Consider the following 23,176-nt stretch of genomic DNA (forward strand, 5'->3'; position numbering starts at 1 on the left):
TTGCACTGAAAAATTGCACTAGAAAAGTAAGAAAAGTACCAAGGAAGTGCAATAAAACACATGGAAGAGTTTTACTTCTCTGAAACATTTCAGAAGAATGCTGAATTCCTTCATCCAGAGGAAGTTCTGAACACTGTAGTAAGTCAATAAATGTTTAATTATTGTTATAGGCAAACTGCAGTAAATAGATGTAAAGGGACCAAAGACTCTTCAGGTTATCCAAAATGCTACTGAATTTCTGCCAACAATGCCTCCTGTGAAAGAAAACAATTTCAATATGAATTCTAGACTCTGTCTTTCCGTAGAGAAAATTAATGGGAATTTTAATTTTCTAAGAAATGCTAAATAATTCCCTTCATTCATTAAATTCATAGCTCCTGAGTAGGAATATGGAAAAACATGGAGAATATTATTAGATACACAGATGCAAGAAAACAGAAAAGATAATAAAGTTGCTCCAATTTAATTTTGTGTCATGAAATTATGGTTCATCCACAATGAAAATCAGCTGATAGGAGTAACAAATGAAGTGTATGAGACATTCAGAAGCAAAGAAACAAAACCCCCAAATTGTTAAAAAAAGGTATAGTTTTAAATACTCATTTTTATGAGCACTGTGATGCTGTACTAACAGTGCAATCTTAGTTGGCACAGCACTTAACTTTAGTTTGGTTTATGTTATGTTTCTGTAAAGAAAACCTTAGGAAGGCAAAGAATTGAATGTCTATCATTTAGCAGTACCTTGTATAATGCCACCAGCAGTTTTCTTATACGCTTTTTTATTTCCAAGAGTTTCAATATCTAAGTTTCATTTTCACCTCTAAAATATGAAGCATAGCCATTATTTAGTGCTTTACTCATGTTGGATCAGTATCATTGCAGGAGACAACCTGGTCCTTTGGCCTCCTTGAGGAAGAGCTGATGGCTCTGAGGAACACCTGGAAGGTGCTGCTAATGCATGGGCACTTCTGTTTCACTGACACTGACAGTTAGGCACCAATGTAATAATTGGATCCCATTTTAATAGCTGTGTGGCAGTCACTCCTAGGTTCATGGTCAAAGCCTATCACAATGGCTTGTACAGTAACATGAAAAATCATGCTGGTGTCAGCTCAAGTAACAGGGTAAATGAAATTTTGTGCAAATAAAAGGAGAAACAGGACAATGTTATACACAAAGCTTTAAAGGAATTAGTGGAAACACAGAATGTAGCAAATTCAGTGAGTTGCAGAAAAAAATTACAGTGCTTCCATAACGCAACTTTATAGATTTCAAACTTTTATGTGGTTAATGTGCAGCTGGTTCTAGAACAATACTGCTGAACATTAAGCTGCATCAGTATTGTTTCTACTTCAATGATTTCTCTTGCAAAGTAAATAACTATCCCTGTAGGTAACAAATGCAGTTCACTACAGTAAAGCCTTGTACAAAATAAAGGGCTTTTCTAGTCATCTGGGCATCCTGTTGGGATACATAGGCCATAACCCAGATAATCTTTTAATCTGTGACCCATCTGACATCAAAAAGCAAATATTGCCCAATGATTGCAACAATATGGAGAAACTATTTTAGTTAAGCATCAAGAGAGTCAGAGTAATCCTGCTCCTTTTATATAGGTTGTAAAGTTGAAAACATTTAGGAACACTTTTTCGATGCAAAGTTCCCAAAATTGATTCCTAAATGCTGACAACTCTTTATGTGACTGCGTGAAACAGCCCACATGAACTTTTCGAAGTATTTAAAACAAGCTATGTGCAATACTTACAGTAAAGTTTATAGGCACAGAGAGCTTTGAAAAAGCTTTTTTTTTTTTCTTTTAAATGTAGAAAGACTAAGAAATTTAAGATTAGGCATGCTAACTTTGATAGCAGCATTATTGTTCTCAGCATGTAACAAGACAGGAAGATTAGATCTTGATATGCTGGATTTCATGCTGGAAAGGAAGGCCTAGACATCATGACAAAAAATAAAATACTCCTCCTTCACATTATGTAGGTTTGGAAGAGAATTCTAATAAGTATACCATGCAAATTTCAATGAAATTACAGGATGTAGAAATGCTCTCATGTCCCTACTGCTGTGAAAGACATGAAGCCGACAAATAAAGGTAGCCAAGAACAGAAATGTCCATCTCTCTCTCTTACACACTAGCAAAGAATGCAAGGAAGCTTGACTACTTCCATCCACAGAAACTTTCCCCAGAACCTGGACAACCTGCCCTCTCTCAGTTCGTCCATGGATCCCTTTACTACCAGTTCTAATTTACTTTTGGGAAGCATTTGATTTCATGTTATTTGAGAAACTAGAACATGTGCTGCTCTAGTGAATTGTATTGTGAATTGTAAATTTAGTTTTGAGACTTAACAACAAATGGCCAGCTTGGTTTTCTTCTGTTCATTTTAAATGCATAGTTCCACAGGTTTATATGGTTTTAATATGACATGCACTAATTGTTAGTATGCTTTCATTATGGCATTATTGCTACATATTTTAAGTTTTCTAGCACTAAGCAAGTAAAACACACTTCTCCTTATGTATCATTCTAGATTATTTCTTATAGACACATTACTAGATTGATTCAAGGGTCTTTCTGCAATGACTATACTGATTCCTTTGCTTTATTTCTGTTTATTGTTTATTCTGTAGCATGTTGATTCTAGGGTCATGACTTCTTTTTCTTTTTCCTTTCACAAGATCTAAGTTGCAATCTTCAAGTGGCAGACTAAAATGTCCCACTTAGCATATTCTGCTCTGAAACACTTGGGCAAAATTTCATTTGGACTGCAAATGCCTGCTGGGCTTTGAGGCGGTTTGTGCGTTGCTAAGTGTGTCCTGAACAAAAAAATAATTACAAAAGCTGGTCATTATTTTATTTTAAAGGAGAAAATACACCACCATAAATGTTAAAAATTGCATAAACTTTGAGTTTTTTTGTTTTCAAATTAGTATACTGTCCTCAATGTAGATGGTCATAACTTGTTTTACTGTGAAGCTTAAAACAGAAGTATTCTTTCCTCAGAAAATGCCAGCTTCTTTCTCCACCTCATCTCTTACCCATCATGAAGAATAAAAAAAAGATTTTCAATATTAACAGTCAAAAATTAATAACAGATATTAATGTCAGCTTTATTGCTTATTATAATCTGTAAAAAGTCTAATTAAATTTTTAAGGTTTGATTAAATAAATCATGTAAATCCAGAAATTCAGAAAGTTTAATAGTGACTTTTTTCTTATAAAATTCAATAAAATGTTGATTAAGGTGTTTGTTATATATATATGTGAAACAACATCTAAACAAATCTGATGTACTGTTAAAATCAGAAGCTTTGGGGAAAGTCTACACTTTAAATCTTGGAAGACAACAGAAGTCCAGATCACTTTGTACTATAAAGTTGTTCACAAAAGTATGAAAACTCTCGAAAGGAAAGAGGCTAAAATAAATCTAAGCAGAAAGGCAATACACTGAGTGAATATCGTGTCTGACAAAGAGAAAGACCTGAAGACTGAAAATCAATGGACCTGAAGAGAGAGATCAGAAATTGGAACTACTTGATGGACAAGATCATAAAGGACTCACATCACTTTTCTTTTTAGAATGTAGGATTTAATGCAGATGCTGGAGGGAAAAGGAAGAAATAAAGAACAACATTTATTTTAAAACCATATATTTATCTTCTGTGGCTCTAACTTCTCCCTTATTCCCAGAACCTGCATTATCCCCACTGGTTGCATAATTCTGACCCTGAACTGGGTATAGACTATGTGGCCACATATATTACAAAAGTTCGCTAAAATCAGCAACAGCCCCCAGGAACAGCAGGCTCATCATGAGTCTCTCCTGGTAGTATCTGGACAGAAATTCCAGTGTTACTTTCTTAAGAGTCAATGCAGTTTACAATCATGTTTACAATACTGATTGCATAGACAAGTAATTCTTGAGTTCAGAAAACTGAGTCGAGAAAAAAAAGTAATTCCAGAAAGCTGAGAGAAACGGACTGATACCCTGTTACATACGAAGAAAAGAATTAAGGTACATCCTATGCCAACATTCCTAAACAGGTAAATTGTATAAGCTCTACTCTTGAGCTCTTCAAAGCAGGAGAAAGAATGCATAAAGTCATTAAAAAAAAAAAAAACCAAACAAAACAAAAAATACCAAAAAAACCCCCACACAACTATTGCAATTTCCTATAAATTTCCTAAGTAATTTTGTTCGTAATTTTAAATACTATATTTTTGTTAAGCTGTCAGCTACAGTTTTACTATTGTTCCCCTAAAGTTAAGGCAAATAGCACCTCAGGAAGAACAAGGAAAATTTCTATGAAAGAAACTATGGCACAAATTTAAAAGTATTTTGCAATTACTGTATTTAGTATGGATGGATGAAAATTTTGCAGCAGAATGTTTTTCAGCAGAACCTGATGATTTGCTGATTCTTTAACTTAAAGTCGTCAATAGAAAACTGTAGAAAATGCAAAGATAAATTGCATCAAAAGCTGTTTGTAAAATTTGTGACAACTAGACAAGAAGACTTCTTACTTTACAGGAAAAGATTATTAAGCATTGAGAAGTCTTTTTACTTCTATTCTTTTGCAAACAAAACTTGGTTACGCTAAGTATTTTCAACTCTTAAGATGCAAGAAAGTAAAACAAGTTAAAAAAACAGGAATTAAATTTCTAGGCCTTTCTCCCAAAGCTGAGCAGTAAACTTTTCCAAATAATCAGAATTTATTAGGAAAGGAAAACAACTTTCAGCCTGTCCTAATTTTGGAGAGGTGCTTTTCCGAAGTTTGATGGAATTTGAATTGTTCAAAGTATGTTTCCTTCAGCTCAGACTAAGGATTCTATTAGAAACATAGTAACATGCACACCCAAATACAAGAATCATACTCACTTTATCCATTTACTAACATAAATAAAACTCAAAGTGCATGGAAAATATATATGAGATCTGTCTTGGGTGAAATAACCGGGGGGTATGTGCTTGCCTAGCTTGATAAAGTTCCTCTTTACAGCTAGATTTAATAAAAGAAAGAGGCTGGTTTATTCACAACAAGTATTTAATATCTGCATTATGACAGAAGATCAATCGTTCAAATTCCCCTACTTCATCTGTGGAAAATACAGTGGTACGAAGGGAGATTTCATTCACAGTGTCTGCAGCTATCCTAAGACACAGCTGTCAAGCCTAGAGTCAGAATTAAGGTGGAATAATGCAAAATTAAAGGTTTTCAGTAGAATTACCTCCTAACTCAGAGTTTTGTTTGATTTGAAGTCTTGCCTGAACATAATGCATGAAAATGGTGTAAGTATTTAATCATCACTGACAGAAAGCCTTTGGTGAGATGCCACCAGGTCTTCCTAAAAGTGTGCATGGAAAAAACTTCCAACAGATTTCTTTCCCCGTTTTTTACCTCCAAAATTTACTTCAAATTAGTAGAAATCTTCAGCAGTGGGTAAGACATGGTACTTCACTGCCTTCTTTCAGATTTCAAACTGGGTGACTTCTAATACGACCTTGTTTAGGCTTATAGAGGCATACTCAGTGCCTGGGCAATTATCCTGCCAGTTTTCCTCCAAAACCAATGCTGTATATGATTAATACTTGTGATTAATTGCATTAGAACAAGAGCCTCTCCTGAAGTTGCTGCAAATAATCATATTCCTAAATTTATTTAAGTCCTTTGTTGAGTTTTGAATGGAGTGAAACTCTGCCTGAAAGCTGAGTTGGGAATTTATCATATATCCAGAACCTGACATTTCCAAAAACTATTCACTGTCTCATATCCATATTATAGAAAATATTTAAATGATACTGAGGTACAAAACCACTGATTATGTAAACAGTTCCACTCAAATCACTGCAACATTTTTCCACAAGTGAGGACTTTCAGGCAATTAACTTTTGCTCACAAGCTGGACAAATTCATTACCTAAATGTATGAAAAGGACTGTGCAGTTCTGCTGTCTTTCAAAATTCAGAAAAAATCCTGAATGTTCCCTTGTTTTTCATACTTACGAAAAATCAGACAAGGAAGGACTGGAATCAGGAAACTATACACAATTAAGGTGATGAGACAGAACTCATAGCAGGGACTTCTGGAGAAAACAACTTGGAAAAATTGAAGGGAGAGAAAAATTAGGTCAGTGAGAGAAAGGCTGCAATGATAAACAACTGAAACATGGGATTTACTGGGTTCCTTTTGACTCTCCTGGAACAGCAGTCAATAAAAGGGCTGTACTGAAGGTGTTTATTAGAACTATTGCCTCAGATTAAAAAGTATTTATTGTAAGACATAATCTCAACTGTCTTTTCTCATCTCACACTATTGCCAACATCCTCTACTACAGGTACGAAAAACGCCTTTCCACCTGGAAGAAAATGAGAAACTACCTTCTCTGGCTGTACATGTTTACTGAAAGTTTGCTTCGCTTTACTGATTCATTACCACTTAACAAAATACCCTGGGTCTGACTCACTGCAAACAAAGTTAATTAGCAAAACAAAACCAGCATCGCCAGTCTTGCATAAAGGTTTGGTGCAAAAATTGCAGTTCTTCCTAATCAATTTATAGGGCTTTTTTTAGGTAAGGAAATTATTGGCTCTCCAAGGCTTTTTTTTTTTTTAATAGCTGTGGCTTTAGAAAGCCAGTTTCTCAAATTCTTCAATTCATTTAAAACCAAGAAGACAATTAAATACATATGATCTACTAGAAAAAAAAAAGGTATAATGAATATGTCCCTACTTAAAAGCATTAAACTCCAACTACCTTATGAATCTGCAAACATAAAGACAGAAATATTACTATGAAGTAGTATTATGAATATGTAGTAGAAGTAGTAATAGAATATTACTAGGAGTAGTAATATGAATATTACTGGAAATATTACTATGCAAGAAGAAGTATGGAGGATTTGTAGGATCAGATCCTATCCCATAAGCTATTCATTACTTTTTGTATTTATTATTTATTATTAAGATATTCATTTTTTTTTAACAGTAATGCATATGAAACTTTCAAATTCAGCCTGACAAAATCTGACGAATATACAGAATTAGAAGCTATAAAAATCACCTTTTTTTTCTCATTTTTGGATTGATATATATTATTTTCAAAATTTCTACAGCTTTCTTGATTATTGAAAGATATACTTTTGAATTATGGAATTGATAATCACTTAGGTGAAGAGCTTGGTTTTCTATGTTTCTAGATAGTATAGGAATGGCAGCTGCTTATTTAGAAACAGGTCAGACCAAGTACTTGAAATAGGTATGCCTGCACATTATTACAGTTCATATAACATAACTTTATGATCTTTTTAATGAATCTACATCTCAGAATTCAAGTCACCATGAAAATACAAAGACTACACCCAAATTTGAATGTGAATTTTCACTCTTTGCTTACAGTTGCCATTTTAGCTTGTACCTTGTTGTTGTTTGACTGAACATTTGCAAAATGTTAAAACAGAATTTCAATTTGATGTGCAAAAACCTATGAAAGCATTTGATGTTTTCCTGCAGTATTTAATCAGTTCCACCATGAATTCCTCAAGGATAGTCAAATTCTAAATGTCCCATCAATTCTTAATGTTTAAAAGACAGCTAAATTTTTTCTCACATTTCTACATCCATATTATTATTACTACATGCACTATAAAAAAGAGAGAGCACTATAAAGGCTTTAATCATCTCTGATGCACAGTGGCATTTCTAAAAAATCACAACTATTGTTGTTTAAAGGATTGTCCTTCACCTCAATCTGCACCAAGTGCAAACAGGTGCTTGGTAAGTGAACTCTCTAAGTCTTTTCTATTAAAAGAGCAATTTAGGAAGCCATCTAAATATCCGGATGAAACTATATACAAAAGTACTTCAACTTGAACTATATTCAAGGGAAAAAAATCCTTTGTTTTGCTGTACAGTCAGAATAAAACCAGAAATACTCTAGCATCATGAAGCCTAAAATATTTTATCAAATCTTCTAATGAAGAGGGTTACGTCTGAATAGAGCTAACACTTTTCCCTAAGCACTGCATGGAACACTTCCTCTGCCATTGTGAATTAATAACTTGTGACAGCATTAGAAATACTTAGACTAAAACAAAAGCAGCAAAGACTCCAATCTCAGAAAGTCTATGAGACATTTGATGCCCTCATAATTGAAGCCCTTGGATGTTGCTTAGTTAAGCCAAATATTTATTTTAGTATCATTCACTGGTAAAATAAACACACCCAGAAGTTTGTTTTCTTGTGGGCTTTTAGCAAAAGAGAATTATTGGACTGTATAGATGTTAGCAGGACACTGTAGGTAGCTTTATCTCATTCTCCAGTTAGTTGCATCTGCAGGAGAGGCTGGACAGAAAAGTAAATTCCTGTTCCTTCTTTGGATGGGGATACCATCAGTAAAGCTGAAGGTAAGGAAAGGGTTGGCAAGGCACTGTCTTAGGGTGGTAATGCTGTTGGGAAATTTATGCTGCTCCAGGGAGGACTAAGAATTTAAGTGTACTTCTAAAATGTTTGTTCACCAACAGAAGCAGTACGACAAGCACATAAGATAAGCTGGGATCTCTGGTCTCGCTCCAGAGCTGTGATGACACTGGCCCTTGTCTCCTGGATGGCCCTGCCACCTGGGGAGGGTGCAGAGGGCTGCTCTCCAGGGTGGGGCTCTCAGACCTGGGTTGTTTTTCTCATGAAGAACTCTGGGCATAACAAAACATAACTGTTCATTTGTGATCTGTTGTGCTCTATTCTATTCTGTTCCCTTCTGTTCTATTCCATTCTATTCCATTCCCTGTGCTCACCATGTGTCAAATAACAATGCCAGTATTTGTCTGAAATGCCAGTGGTCTCTGAAAGACATATAACACAAAGGTTACAACTGGAAACAAGTTTTAATTTTATTTTTCTGACTCTCTTTCAGAGATGATGCTTACAACCATTAACACAATGATAATGTACAGCTGAGAGGGTTCTTCGGTTTAGCTTTAAAAAGCATCACATGCAGTCTGGCAAGGGTAGTGAACAGAGCAACAGTGCTTAAAACACATTTAAATAATGTCTTTAATACTGTACTTTAAGTTTTGTCAACCCTGAACTGGTCAAGCAACTGGATTCTTGCAGGATCCTTCCAGCTGTATTCTTTTGTTCTTTTGAAGGGCAATAGCAGCAATGAGTGAAAGGTGAGAGGACACTTACTGGCCACTAGACAAGTGCCATGCAAAGCCACTGTTTTGAGATGGAAAAACCCGAACTTTTTCCCTGTTTTAGAGACTTCATGGAGAGGCAGTGGCCTAACTCTCTAAAGGTATGCTCATGAAGATGAGAGTCCAACTTTGAAAGAGGACTTTGTCTAGAAACATAACTCTGTATAACGGTATGCTACATGTAAACACCAAGGCTCATTTTCACCTTGTAAAAGTACTACTATGAAGAAGTTTGGGGTTTTATTCCTGTAAGTAATGTTGACTCTTTGATATGCGTACTTTCTAATCAGAAAACACTAACCTTTGGCAGAGCGGAAATAAGAATTTACTCACAGTAAGACTCCACTTGCCATGCCTAAAATAAAAAAAATACAAAATGCATCATCTTCACCCAGACCTCTGAGAAAAAGCAGAATAACTTGAACTAGATCTGTAACTAACTGCATTCTTAATATATTTTATTCATTCAAGAAAACAAATACCAATGAGATCCTTCAGGCTTCAAATCAATGGCATAAAACCAAGGCTTTGAAATCTGCTGAATATTTAGTTTCAAGAGAAAAAAACCTTACCTCATTTCTCTAGTAAATAAATCACCATGGACAAATGAATCAATCACCACTTACAGGAATGCAAGAAAATAATGCTGGGCACAGCCATCATGAGCCTTCATTCAGGCAAAAAAAGATTAAAGGCAAGACTAATTGATTAGACTGTAGTTTTTTATTGTAGTTACCTAAATGCTATCATTCTTACTTTGTGAAAAGGCACACTCCAGCTCTGCTTCTGGTTTTGATGTTTTCAGATGGTTATTGGAGGAATGTTTAAATATCCATCTTCCTATTAACTGGTTATGGACCACTGTATGGAAGATTCCTTCCGTGGTGTATGTGGGCAGTTGCTGGAAAACTGATTAGAAAACATTAGTCTGCTTTTTTTTATACAAGAGCCAGATCTGACTTTAAAAGCGTTCATCAAACCCTGCAAGATTTTGTCAAATTTGGCCAGAAAATCAGTTTATATATTAGGGAAAAGTTTTCCTTCATTCCACAGCAAAAAAAAGAATTAAAATAACCTTTTCTACCAAGTCAGCTGCTTGCATCCTTCTAAAGGAAATTATAAATTATTAAAAAAAATTCAACTGTAATTGAAAACTCTGTAGGAATACAACTGAACAACCTGGTGGGTCATGTATTCCTACAAAATAATCATGATAATTATGATAATCATGACTGATTGTCATGGTTTATCCCCAGCCTGTAACCAAGCCCCACACAGCTGCTCACTCACTCCCTCACCAGCAGGTTTGGGGAAAATAGTGCCAGAGTAAAATGTAGAAAACTCATGGGTTGAGGTAAAGATAGCTTCTATCTTTAGGGATAGGATAAGCAAAAATCACACACCCAGGCAGAGCAAAACAAAAAATTCAATCACCACTTCCCATGGCATGGCAGGTCTCTCAGCCATCTCCAGCAGAGCAGGGCTCCACCATGTGTGATGGTTACTTGGGAAGACAAACACTACCACCTCAAACATCCCCCTCTTTTTCTTTCTTCTCCCCACTTAATATGCTGGACAAGATTCCATACGGTCTGGAATCTCCCATTGGTCAGTTTGGGTCACCTGTCCTGGCTGTGTCGGCTCCCAGCCTCCCGTGCAACACCAACTTTCCGTCAATGTGGCTGTACAAGAAATAGAAAAGGCCTTGGCTCTGTGCAGCAAAGACAAACAAAATCTTTGTACTATAAACCCTGTGTTCAGCAATAATACAAAACCCAGCCCCATGCTAGATGTTGTGAGGAAAATTAATTCCACCACCAGTGAAACCAGCACACTGATTATACTTTACCTGCCAGCTGATAAATGAACCTGTAAAGAATGCACATGGTTGTTGCACATCTCAAAGCTGTGATGCTTAAAAATATCTGCCAGTAGTCTCATCACAATTACAAGTAGAAAATAATTGATTTTTCATTTTTTTTACCGAATGCAAAAAGTTGAGAGAGGGAAAAAACTCATATTGCATCAGATTAACAAAAGGTGAAGAATAACACATAAATACTTTTTACTAAAAATTCCTTTTATGTCAAATCTTTCTAAAATATTTGATTTAGAAAAAAAGATAAAATCAAACAATAAGGTATTAGGAAATACTTTTTTACTGTTTCAGCCTGAATCTTCTTATTTTAGAGTTTATTTCTTAATGCGCTAAAAAAAACCCCAAACAACAAAATGCAATTTTTTTATTATTATTATTTTAAAATTGAAGCAGTATCTACTACCAAAAGAGGCCTATGTTTGTCAATGATAACAACCGAAGGTAATAAATGGACTGAAGTCTGTTCTCACTTATTTTTCATGGCAAAATATATGAACATGTATACAGGAACAATCAAAACTGTTCTCTCCTGGAGAGGTGTCATAGTTTGGCATTTGCCAAATTTAGTTTATCAGCTGGGAGGTAGGACTTTGGGAGAAAAAGGCAAAACAGGCACAACTTAAAAGTAAAAACAGATTTTATTAATATATACTAAAGAAAAAGAGAGGAAAAAAAAAGAGACATCCTGAGACATACAAACACCTTTCCCCCGTCCCCCCCAAACTTTTACTTTCCCACTCAATGCAGAGAGAAAACTATGATTTTTCAGTCAGTTGTCACCATTTAAACACGATCCTACATCACCTTGGGAGAGGAGCCTCTCTAGGGTTATGGAGAACACGCCACAAGAAAAAAAAATCTAATGGCTTTCAAGGCCACAGATCTGCAACCAGAATTTCTGCAGATTCTGCACAGTCTCACCCATATAACAGTTTTCCACACTGTTTATGGGCTTCCACATATTCGGGGTATTGTTTTAAGAATGCTTTTTCAGTACAAAATGAGGATTCTCTTCCATCTCTAAATTCACTTCTATCTCAAAAGAAATAGAGACCTCCTTGTTCTTTCCCAGGAGCCAGGGACATATTCTAATCAAAATTCTTAATTAAAGCCCATGTATATCAATACACACAACCCTTTGGCTAGAATTTGCATTCCCCCAAGCAGCATTAGGATATTACAAAAACAGTCCATTTCCCCATAATTTACATCCAGAGACGTCTGGTCAGAAATGTCCACTTCCTCCATCCCATCTTCCAAAAGTATTTTTCAGGTCTTTCACTAACTTTGCCTCTTTACATTTTAAATCATGCTGTCTCCACAGAGGAGGGAAAAGGATTAAAGTTTTTGCTCAGTTTTTTTCTTCTTCAGTGAACTCAAGGCCACAGTTGATGATGATGGGGGAGGAAGGGGGAGAGAGAGAGAGAGAGAGAGAGCATGCTCAGGAACACTGATGGACGAAACCTCCTCCATCCCTGGTCAGATCTAAAGCGACTCAAACCTGGATCAGCTCCCTGGAGCTCCAGAGAAAAGTTCTCCTTTGGACCAGTGGCTCTGGCAACCAAGGCCCAGAGCACGGCCACCGTGGTCCTGGTGCAGGGTCAGACTGCTGGTCTGCAGTCCTCCTCCTCCTCTCCCCATCGGAGGAGCCGGGAGGGGACAGAGGGGACACGGCCAGGCTCTCCCACTGTCCCACAGGCAGGGCACCCCCTGAGACCCTGCAGCCTGGCCCCGGGGGGCCCAGCCTGAACATTGACTCAGGAGATGGTGTTACCTTCTCGATGACCGTAAAAGGAAAAAACAGACTGAGTCACCTGAACCCTTGTGATTCAGGACTGTGTTTCCAGAGGCATAGAAATACTCCCATTCGTCAGCCGAGCTGTCAATCACAATCCATTCTAAACTACTACGAGAGGCCATAGAGAAGAAAAGTCTGCACTGAGAATACTTATAAAGACAGAGGCTATTTTTGGTCTTAAATTACAAAACTATTTAAATGACTAACATGACCTGAGACTATCTGGAGGATAAAAAGTGTCCATTTTCATGACCTCAGGAAAAAAATAAAATTCTTGTCTGACAAAAATGTAGAAAAAGATACACTAACAAGGAAACAAACTTACCAACAGAGCACAAATTGAAGCAGATCTTTAAAAGTTTGCACAGAAAAAGTTCACAGCTCTTTTCCCTCACTCTCCATAGTTTAGATATGAGTATTCAATCATGGACCTTTAATGTCACAAGGAGAATATCAAGCTATGTTTGCCACTGATGAGCTGTGAAGATGAAAGCTAAAAATCAAACACGTAGGCCAAAATAGGTCTGAATAGAAATAGAAATACTGAAATTTAAGAGAAAAGGGAAAAAACAGTTGGATGCTTAGCAGAACTCTTAATGCCCAAACCATTGACACAAGGAAAGCTTTTATAGCTCACAGCAGCCTCTGCTAAATGATTCTTTCAGTTCTGATTTCCCCTCACATTACACTCCCTGTATATTCTAGGAACTGTCAATCACAGCAAGGTAGTAAGGTTTCTAGCAATATTATATAATTTCACAAAATTAACATTTCAAAATTATTCTTTCTTTGTAACTATTAATTTTTTTATGAAGTTTCATCACTTAGGTGGACAGAAAAATCTGACCAGAAAACTGTGGCACATTTATTGCAAGTAATAAAATATCATAAGAGCTAGGAAATTTAATGCAGATTGCTGTACTTCATTAGCACCTTCATCATTCACACACATACCAAAAGTGTGAGAGCGAAAATATGTATGCATACATTTATTAACACATGTTATTATGTATTTTATTTACCATAGGGTACTTCAATAGGAATCATGACCCTTCAAGAGACCTTGGACCATCCTTTTTTTAATGCTATAAGCTGGTGAAACAAAATGTCCAGGGTACACCTTTGAACCTGGACAAGTGAAATTTGATAAGATCCAACAAAAGGGAAATAAAGCAGATTTCTCTTCTACCTTAAACAGTCATTTTGTTATTTGAACACAACAGATTGTTCCGGACAATATGGAAATTTCTCTTTTAAGTGTGTATGGAAACCATGAGAGACAGCTAGTGGGACATGGATAGTTAGTGCCTATAGCATGAAACCCAGCTGAGCAGATTTCAAACAAGGGAATTTCCTAGCAGCTAAGTATTGCTGAATGCACAATTAACTGTCAAAGGAAACAGTGTTTTACTCAAAGTCACTGCAGGCAAACAAGATTAACTACAATAACCAAAATATCTGTTCAGCCTTCAGGTTTTAGCGCTTCAATACTTCCTAATCAGTTCTTGCAAATATTCATTTGGCTCACCCCTTAAGAGCACCTCCAAATCTTATTTTAGTTCTTGTAACATGATTCCATGACTAAAATTATGTTCACTCTACTATTTGTAGAATAAATGCTCACCATAAAAGTATTCATTATTTCATCAATAACCACAGGACTGTGGTTACTATTTTTCTTTCTTTCTCCTCCCTCTCTAAAAAGAAACCAAACAGTCACCAGTCAGAAAACTGAAACAGTAACATTTGACATAGCAGTACATGTAGTACAGCTAATATTTGAAAAAGAACAGATTTGCAAATACAGGTCATGTGACATTTTGTCAGTCCCATTGCTTCCTAAGTATTAGCAAATAGAGCTGGTCAGTGAATGTAAACATCTTGGCTTGCAGCCATTTATGGAGCTTTATAATTGTTCCTGCCACCTATTTACCTTGAGTATACTGAATATTTGCATGGCTTTCTGCCATCTCCAGTTGTTTGGGTTTTTTCCAAGTATAGCCTACAATTCAGAAGTAAGTCATCTGGAATTTGAAAATTCTTACCATCAGTAAGATCATTGTGCAATTGCATCAAAGAGACACAAATGTACTATTTAGATCCAGAAAATCAGCATAGCCATATAAAAACTCCTCTGTGAATAAAGGCGTCATGAGTGCTTTCTGTTCATAGGACTTCTCGATCCAGAAGCCTTCATACAGTTACCTTGAAAAGCATAGCCAAAGCCTGTGTAATAATATGCTTATTGCCCCATTTTTGTAGGCATTCATCTGCCATTGGATGGAGAGTAAGGGAACTATTCATATGGCAATGATTCTACAGGAGCTTATTATGATCTTCATGAATCAGTAGTAAAAGTACTATATTGTAGTTTTTGTGGCCTCCAGGTGCCATGCCTTTCTGCTGCCTGTCTCAGAAATTCATAAAAGTGAACATGGTGGAAGATCAATGTCATGTGCCATTGCTTTCTATCTCCAAATGAGCGTGAGTAAAATTCAGCCATCACTTTTCATTTAACTGATTTCAGTGGCTATTTTGGCTCTGGTTATATTGCTTTCTTCTTTGTGACTTGCTTTTAGATATATGGTGTTACTTCAGGCATAAAGACCCTTTTCCCCTCTATGGTTTATGAAATTCAAAGTTTTAAAATAAAAGCTAAAATTCCCATTGACCAAAAAAATGTATTTTTAATGGTCTATTTCAAACTTATTTTGCTCATGCAATTTCTCCATTAATTTAGCTATTAAGCAAGTTCTTTACCCAATTTTAATACTTTTTTTTTTTTTTTTAATAAGATAGTTAGTTTTCCACCATAGAAAAAGAAAGAACAAAAATTTCTTTCTGAACTTTGTTGTAGAGTGAGATCCTAATTCTTTTTCTATGACTTCTGTGGACTCTTCTGTTAGAAGGCAACACTACAGATCTCATCCACATAAAATACAGAGATGAAATTTAAAAGACAGAACAGATTTTAAACTTTAAGCAAACAAAAACTAAAAAAAAAGAAGATTTAGTAATGTTATTAACTCCATCAGGGCACAAATGTGAAGTCTAATTTCTTTCTGGAAAACACACCTCTTTCTGAAGTAGATTTGCTGGGCAAGGGAGGACATGGATTTCATCCCTTGTACAAAAAAGTTAAATGTGTATCTTATATGCATATGCAAACAAAATAGGAATCAGAAATATGTCCATTAGTGACCTGATATTTGAATAAGCATTTCAGTATGAGGAAGCATTTTTCTTAAATGTCTGAGGGTAATGACCAGGCTGCAGCAAAGTGCAAGGAAAAGGTTTTTACAGTCACTGTGCATGACTTCCCAATTAAACATTGTGTGCCACGTGAGAAAACCTAATTTTTGTATCTGAAGATATCTAAATAAAAAATGTATTAATTTATTAACTAAAAGAAAAATTAAAATAGTGATATATCAGACAGCTTTTTATTTAGGTAGTAGTTCCAAAAATTGGGCAGATTTGACTAGAAGCCTGTCTTTTAATCAAGCTTTTAAAATTAGTGATTATCTAAGTGGTTAGTTTCTTAAATGACAGCAGGATTAATCTGCAAATCACACTGGTTAATGGCAGTGCTTATATTTATATGCAAATATATGCACTTCAATTAGAAGGTTAAGAACTTGGCCTCTGCCAAAGGACACATCTACATGGAAAGTTGCAGCATTTACATCTGGCTCCAAATAATTCATTTGAAGACAAGCTGGGAATTTGTAAACAGTACTCCCTGGTTACAGCTTTCATACCAAAAGGCTGCCTTCTTCTCTCTTTACACAGTGATATTTTAGTTTTTGTTCTCAGCTGCTCTGCTGCTCTGTACTGATACCATTTTTGGAGCAGCCCAATTCCTGCATGTAAAAACCACACCACACTTCGTAACAAAGTTGTTGAAAGAAAAATCCCTTTACAAATAAAACCAGAATATATTGCTTAAAATTTTACATTAAAAAATCTCCAGTGATTAACTGAAATAATTTCTAATACAAACAGACTGGTAATACTTCCTCTGTAAAACTATGGAATTATATTGGACCACCTTAGTTCTTCTGTGAAGATGCATTTTATCAGTATTTTTATGGTTCCATACATTGTGTCCTTGGCAGAGACTTTTTATTCTCCTCCAAAAGCTCAGCGAGCAAGCAATTTTCATCAAACAACTAAAATAATTGTCAACAAGCTGTGTTTTACTTTTTCTCACCTTTACTTTAAGTCTTTAAAATTATCTTGTTTTGTACCTACAGCATTTTGTCTATTCATTTCATCAAAATGTACCATTTTTATGTGTAAATATTGCAGCAAATACCATGGGGTTTCTTGTTTGATTTTGCTATATTTTATTCTGTTAAAGAGAGTTTTATTTGACAGTAAACTAGATGTTCATTTCCTCTATCAAATCCCTGAATTTGCATTTGATGTACAAGCAAGGTGATAGACTCAGCAGCAACTATTTATTATGCTGGAAAATTAGCCATGCTGTAGTGGTTGGTATATTTAAAACAGCACGTAAAACATTTTAGTGGTATGATGGTAAACACTTTTTAATTGAGACCTATGTACCGAATAATCGGAGTTGTACCTAAAAGTTCAGAAGCTCAATTCCCTTTGAGTAAGAACTAACTTTAGTATAACCTACAGTTCCTCAGGCAACTGATAGCGGAGAAACATGGAACAGTTTGGGTTGGAAAAGCCATTTAGTTTGGCCTTTCTAGTGAGGCCAACTAGATCAGTTTCCTCAGAGCCCAAATTAGCCTGAGTTTAAATGTTTCCAGGGATGAAGAATCCACCACCTCTGTGGGTAAATTGTTACAGTGTTCTAGCTCTCTGATTGTAATAAATGTCTTCCTTATAACTAATTTAAATTCACCCCTATTAGTGTAAAGCCATTATGCTTTGTCTTATCGTGAAAGGTCCTGCTCTTGTATTTTTGCAGTATTTCTAACAACCACGTGTACTCCCAGTACAGCAGCACCAATACACCAGTAAGTTTGATTTAATTACTTAACTAAGTTCCTGCAGCTCTTGAGAAATTCTCTTTGATTCAATATGCATTTTTAAAACATCCATTGTATGGAAATAAGAAAAATAATATCAAAACTCTATTCTTCATGGTTCTATTGGTGTTGAATGGAATTATGGAGTCGTTTGACTATCAAATAAAAAAACCCAAAACAACTGAAATCACAGCTTTTTTTGCTAGTCAGAATGGCAAAGGGCTCCAATAGGTCTTATGTCACCCAATGAAGTCAATGATGAGTCTTCCTCACTTTATCCTAGTGTCTGGTTATTAAAAGACAAATCTCAAATAACATCTTCCAGCTAAAATACCAGCAAATCCAGAATACTGCCTAAAAATTACACAGAGATAGGATATCATAAACTCAATTTTGCAGGTTTGCAAACTTAAACACTGTCTGGGTTGAACTGAAGAAGGTCATTAGAAACTAATTTCCTAAAGCATTATCAGTTCTGCTCTTAACTACGGAGCATTTCTACCATTTCTCACCTGAATTTGGGAAGAAATTCAAATACCCAACAAAATATTTCAGAAAACATGTCAGATATTCAGACAATCTGAGCTATTCTGATAGAATTCTTATTTATTTGTTTAATTTTGTCTCTTGTACCAGACAATAAATTAGGTCCTGTTTTATTTTTATCTCTCAAGACCCAGCATGACATTTGATTGAATACCATTTCCTCCTCCAAATGTCCCAATCAAGCTTGTACAATAGCCAAAGCCTTCTACAACAGAAACTATGAAGATGAAAAGGAGAAACTTCAAAGCATTAGTGCAAATTCCAATGTGCCGTCTTCCAGAGAAGAACAAACTATCAACTCAGAATTAAAGTTCCAACAAATATTTCATGGAGCCCTGAGTAACACAACTAGCAATCCAGGAACTAAGGCAAAAGTTTTTGACATCTGGATTTAATCCAAAATTCAAAGTGAGTTTTTATTTAGGGGAGAAAAAAAAAAGGATCATCATGGAAAAACTTACAGTAGGAGCAACCATAGACTTCAATTCTTAATCCAATTTGTCCCTCTCCATTCCAGTCCAAAGGAACTATCCTTACATAACGAGCAATAACTGGATGTTGTAAGTCATGCCGGACCACACTGTCAGAGTTTGTATTTCCAGGAAATGCCTAAGAGAAAGAAGAAGAAAAAAATATTAGTTCTAGTGCCTCTATGGTTGGCATCAGAAGAAATACATATAAATCCTATAATAAGTATCAATACTTGAACAAAAAAATGAAGAATAAAGACTACTATTGAAAACTGTAGTCATCAAAATATTGAAAGAGATAAAATTTAAGTTGGTCTTTTGCTTACAGTTACAGGAATAGCTAATTGCATGCTCAGATACTACTTTTTCAAGAAATATATATTAGAAGAGTAATTATTTTGTACCATGCATAGTAGATCCAGGTGGTAGATGTAAGGAAGATGCACAGGAACCCTCCTTTGGTAGACTCACAAAATTATAACATGTTACATTTGCATTCATTTTTTTGTTCTGCAGCTATTGATGTGCTAAATGATGATGATGGCACTCCTCACTTCATAGATAAGTTAGTAAGAGACATTAATTAGTGTTTTTGAAGTACTTATATATTTGAGTGGTATAAGGAAGTGAACAGTTCTCTTCTGAGCTGAAGAGAAGACAAAGGAAATCATACAATGACAAAACAACAAAAACTCCTGCTGAGCAGCTGCCTGTTTTCTTAATCTTGTTCTAGAAATCACAGAACTTCATGAAGGAAATAAAAATTTTTATTCCTTTAAAAATGTATATTTTGCTTAGCAAACAAGGTAATGCTCCATAGTTCAAGAGCAAATTCCATTTGGGAATGTTTTAATTTTATCATGCTTGGTGTAATCTTATCAAAACCCTATTAAATGTAGAGGTTTGGTTGTTGTTTTGGTCCAGGCTTATTTGCTTTTTTAAAAAATTTATATGTGTTATTGTCAAAGGAAGCTGACATGATAGGAAGACATGATATTTTCTACATAATTTAATTAAATTATTTATGAAAAAGATTCTCAAAACCAAAAGTATTTTCTGTAGCTCTCCAAACTTTGTACCCTGACTTGAGCTCTACCAGTTCTTTGTCAGAATGAGAGCTGTTCCCAACAGGCACCTGGCATTTCAAGGGTTCCTATTGCTATATGAATCAGTAACCTCTACTGAATACATAAACACAGTGAACAGAGAATAAGGCAGTCCCAGATTAATAAAACACATTCCATTTAGTCTCCAGCAGAACAGTATCTTTTAAACACAGACTTCATTTAAATAAATGGGGAACAGCAACACACGCCTTGTGGATAATGCAAATACCAGGCCGAAATCTATTATTGCAAGACTGAAAAATCAATTGATGGGACCTTGAAAATTATGCACAATTGCTCTAAAATCTCTGTTTCTGGCAAATAGGATTTAAAAGTATAATTTAGATCCACATCTCTAATAGGAGATTTTTTTAAAACAAGGCATGAATCTCTGACAAAAATAAATAACTAAAATATAGAATTTTACAATAAGAAACCTCCTGGCAAAACTATTTTTTTTCAGAAAAAAATGTAAATACTTATACCTATATAAATTAAACAAGTTTTTCAGATTAATAATGTCATTAGGTCACTTAAATATTATTGCCAGATGGCATGCTTTTTTTCTTTAACCCAAAGTGGAAAAATGATCAATAACAAAAATGTTATTAGCCACAACCACTTTTCTCAAAGGTAGTGCTCCACAGGACAGCAACAGAGTAAGAATGAAAAAAGATGAGAAAATAAATCCCAAAATCTTTTTTAAACAGTAGCTTTGAACATACATTGAATGAATGGAGCTTTCAAACATACACACCAAGATGTTTGTCACTCAATTAGAAACTCTGTTTATTTCCAAATAATTTTCAAATTTTAACAAGGCAGGTTTATAAGACAGATAACAAATTTTACCAGGACAACTAATAAAGTTAAAAATTCATTACGTAAATAAATAATCAATCATTCAGCAGAATTTGCAGCAAAAGTTGTGTGATTTTTAAATTTCACTTTGGGTTTAGCAATATGCTTCATCCACCCCACTGTACATAGGGACACTGGAGAGGCACTCAATATAATTATCTTTGCATAGCTAAAGAACCTGATGAAAAGTGAAGGTAAGGGTTTGGCAAATTTGTAAGCAAAGCTATGGAAAGTTAAGATCAGACTCAAATTTTTATCCTGTACTTAAAGAACAGCTACTTTCTAATTAGTAATTAAAAATGGTAGAGCTAAATTATAAATTCATATAAGTATCGTAAAGAAATAGCACATAGCTTAACAGTAGTGTGTAAATAAAACTGGTCTAAATGGTTTTGGCTTCCTGTAATAGGACAGTTTGCAACAGTTTTACAGTACTCAATTCTATGGACAAATCAAAAACATTGCAAAATCTCCTTTTTGGAAAATGCTTTTTACAACAAAAGATTAAAAAGAAATTCTCAGCATTAAAGAATTAATCTCTGAAATAAAGAGGCACAGAAATGCCTGGAATGTTATCAAGTGAACAAAAGTGGAAGCTTTCACACTTTAACCAAAGAGTAAAATGATGGAAGGATGGTGGTTAGATCCCCAACCAAATAAACAAAAAATGTTTGTAATCTCTTGGCTCTCTGTGAAGCAGAGAAAAAACCCCTGCACTTCACTGAAAAATATCATCACATATATACCAGAGAATCTAACTTAGTTAAGGAGAAAATTTATTCTTCACCTCACTTAATTCAGGTGAAGAATTCTCCACCCAAATTAATAACCTATTCAGAGACAAGTACTAAAATTGCTTCAGTGTAAGCTCTTTCTAGGATGATGCAAAAATAGAGCAACGCATGGAAGAGTAGGATGACATTTCTTTTTCTGTATGAGGAAATACCAATTTTTTTCATAACTTTCTTTAATTCTTAGTACTTTTTTTCACTACTTTGATTTGATACTCACTGTTATACTCTTGATGGTTACTTTTTGCCTTTTAATCAAAGGAAGAAATAATTTATGTCCATAAATTTCTGAAAATCTATTAAAAATCTGAAAAAAAAAAATCTATGCTTCTCACTTTATTTTTGACACTGCAATAGTAAAAAAAAATACAGAGACTGTGTTCCATGGTACTATAGCTCTATAAATGGCAGACATAGGAAATAGAAATGCCATTATAAAATATGGAAACATTCACGGACAGGCAGAATATGTCTTCAGGAAATATAACTCGGGTTTTTTTGGGGCGGGGCACTCCAAGGTGAGCTAAGCATGAACCTAATTAAACCTTGAACTTTTTTATTTTATAGGAAATCCCCCAATTTCCAAACCAAATAATTTTTCAAAAATTAGAAAGAGTACAAAAGTGAGATGTTGACAGCTTTGTTTATGGCTGCCAGCCCTCTGACTGCACAGAGAAGAAAATCTGGAAACTGTTTTTCACTTGTGTTTTCAAGAATCTGCACCATCACTAAGCAGAACAGGGCTGGCTGGGTGCTGGAAGCTCTCCACCAGCAGTGCAGTGGAATGAGGTTTAGCATTGTAGGCCATTTCAAATCCATTGACCCTGGAAAAATTCACATCACGAACTGGTTCTGCACAGGCTGACTGAAATCCACAGCAGATTTCAGAGAAGACAAGACTTTTCAAAAAATTGTTCCTATTTTACCTCATGGACATTTAAGAAAAAAAGAGAAAACCTGAACTTCATCAATTCCTCTTTGTTGGTGAAACATTCCTTTGTTCAATACCTATGAAAACCCAGCCCACCTGTGTCATACAAAATCAAACAGCAAACATAAGAGGATTGAGTAAAGGAGAATGTAAGAGATTAACTTCAAGAAGAAGCGGGGGTGGGGAAAGATATAAAAGAAATATGGGAGGAAAACAGGTTGCAGAAGGAAAGAATAACAGCAAATAGAGAGAGAAAAAGATAATGCATCAGAAAGAAACAGATTTAGGTTATGTCCATTTTAGCTCAGTTTTGACAGGTTGCTGTACTTGTGTACTGTGTACTGTGTACTTGTGTACTGTACTGTGGGGAGTAAAACTAAAGTGATAGGAAGCAGTAATCTTTACTTGAAGAAACACTTCATTTTCTCCATTGAGCAGCACGGTCAGTAACACTACAATTTGCATACTCTTCTCTTTTCCTAAAAACAGACATGAACAAAGAAAAACAAAGTTTCTACAGCATCCTGCATAATCACCTCACACAGAAATGAGCCTGAACAGGAAAAAATAAAAGTACCTG

The 23,176-nt window shown here is 35.2% G+C and overlaps 1 protein-coding gene across 1 annotated transcript in view; it reads right to left on the bottom strand.

Moving 5' to 3' along the window:
- The window catches only part of LOC136363380 (contactin-associated protein-like 2), a 226,320-nt gene that overhangs the window by 23,767 nt on the left and 179,377 nt on the right, over nt 1-23,176 (bottom strand). Inside the window, exon 4 of the mRNA XM_066322578.1 lies at nt 18,899-19,046. Coding sequence (XP_066178675.1) covers nt 18,899-19,046 — 148 coding nt within the window. The remainder of the gene's footprint in view (nt 1-18,898; nt 19,047-23,176) is intronic.

The sequence above is a fragment of the Sylvia atricapilla genome, chromosome 1 (genome assembly GCF_009819655.1).
Source record: "Sylvia atricapilla isolate bSylAtr1 chromosome 1, bSylAtr1.pri, whole genome shotgun sequence".
Classification (NCBI taxonomy): domain Eukaryota; kingdom Metazoa; phylum Chordata; class Aves; order Passeriformes; family Sylviidae; genus Sylvia; species Sylvia atricapilla.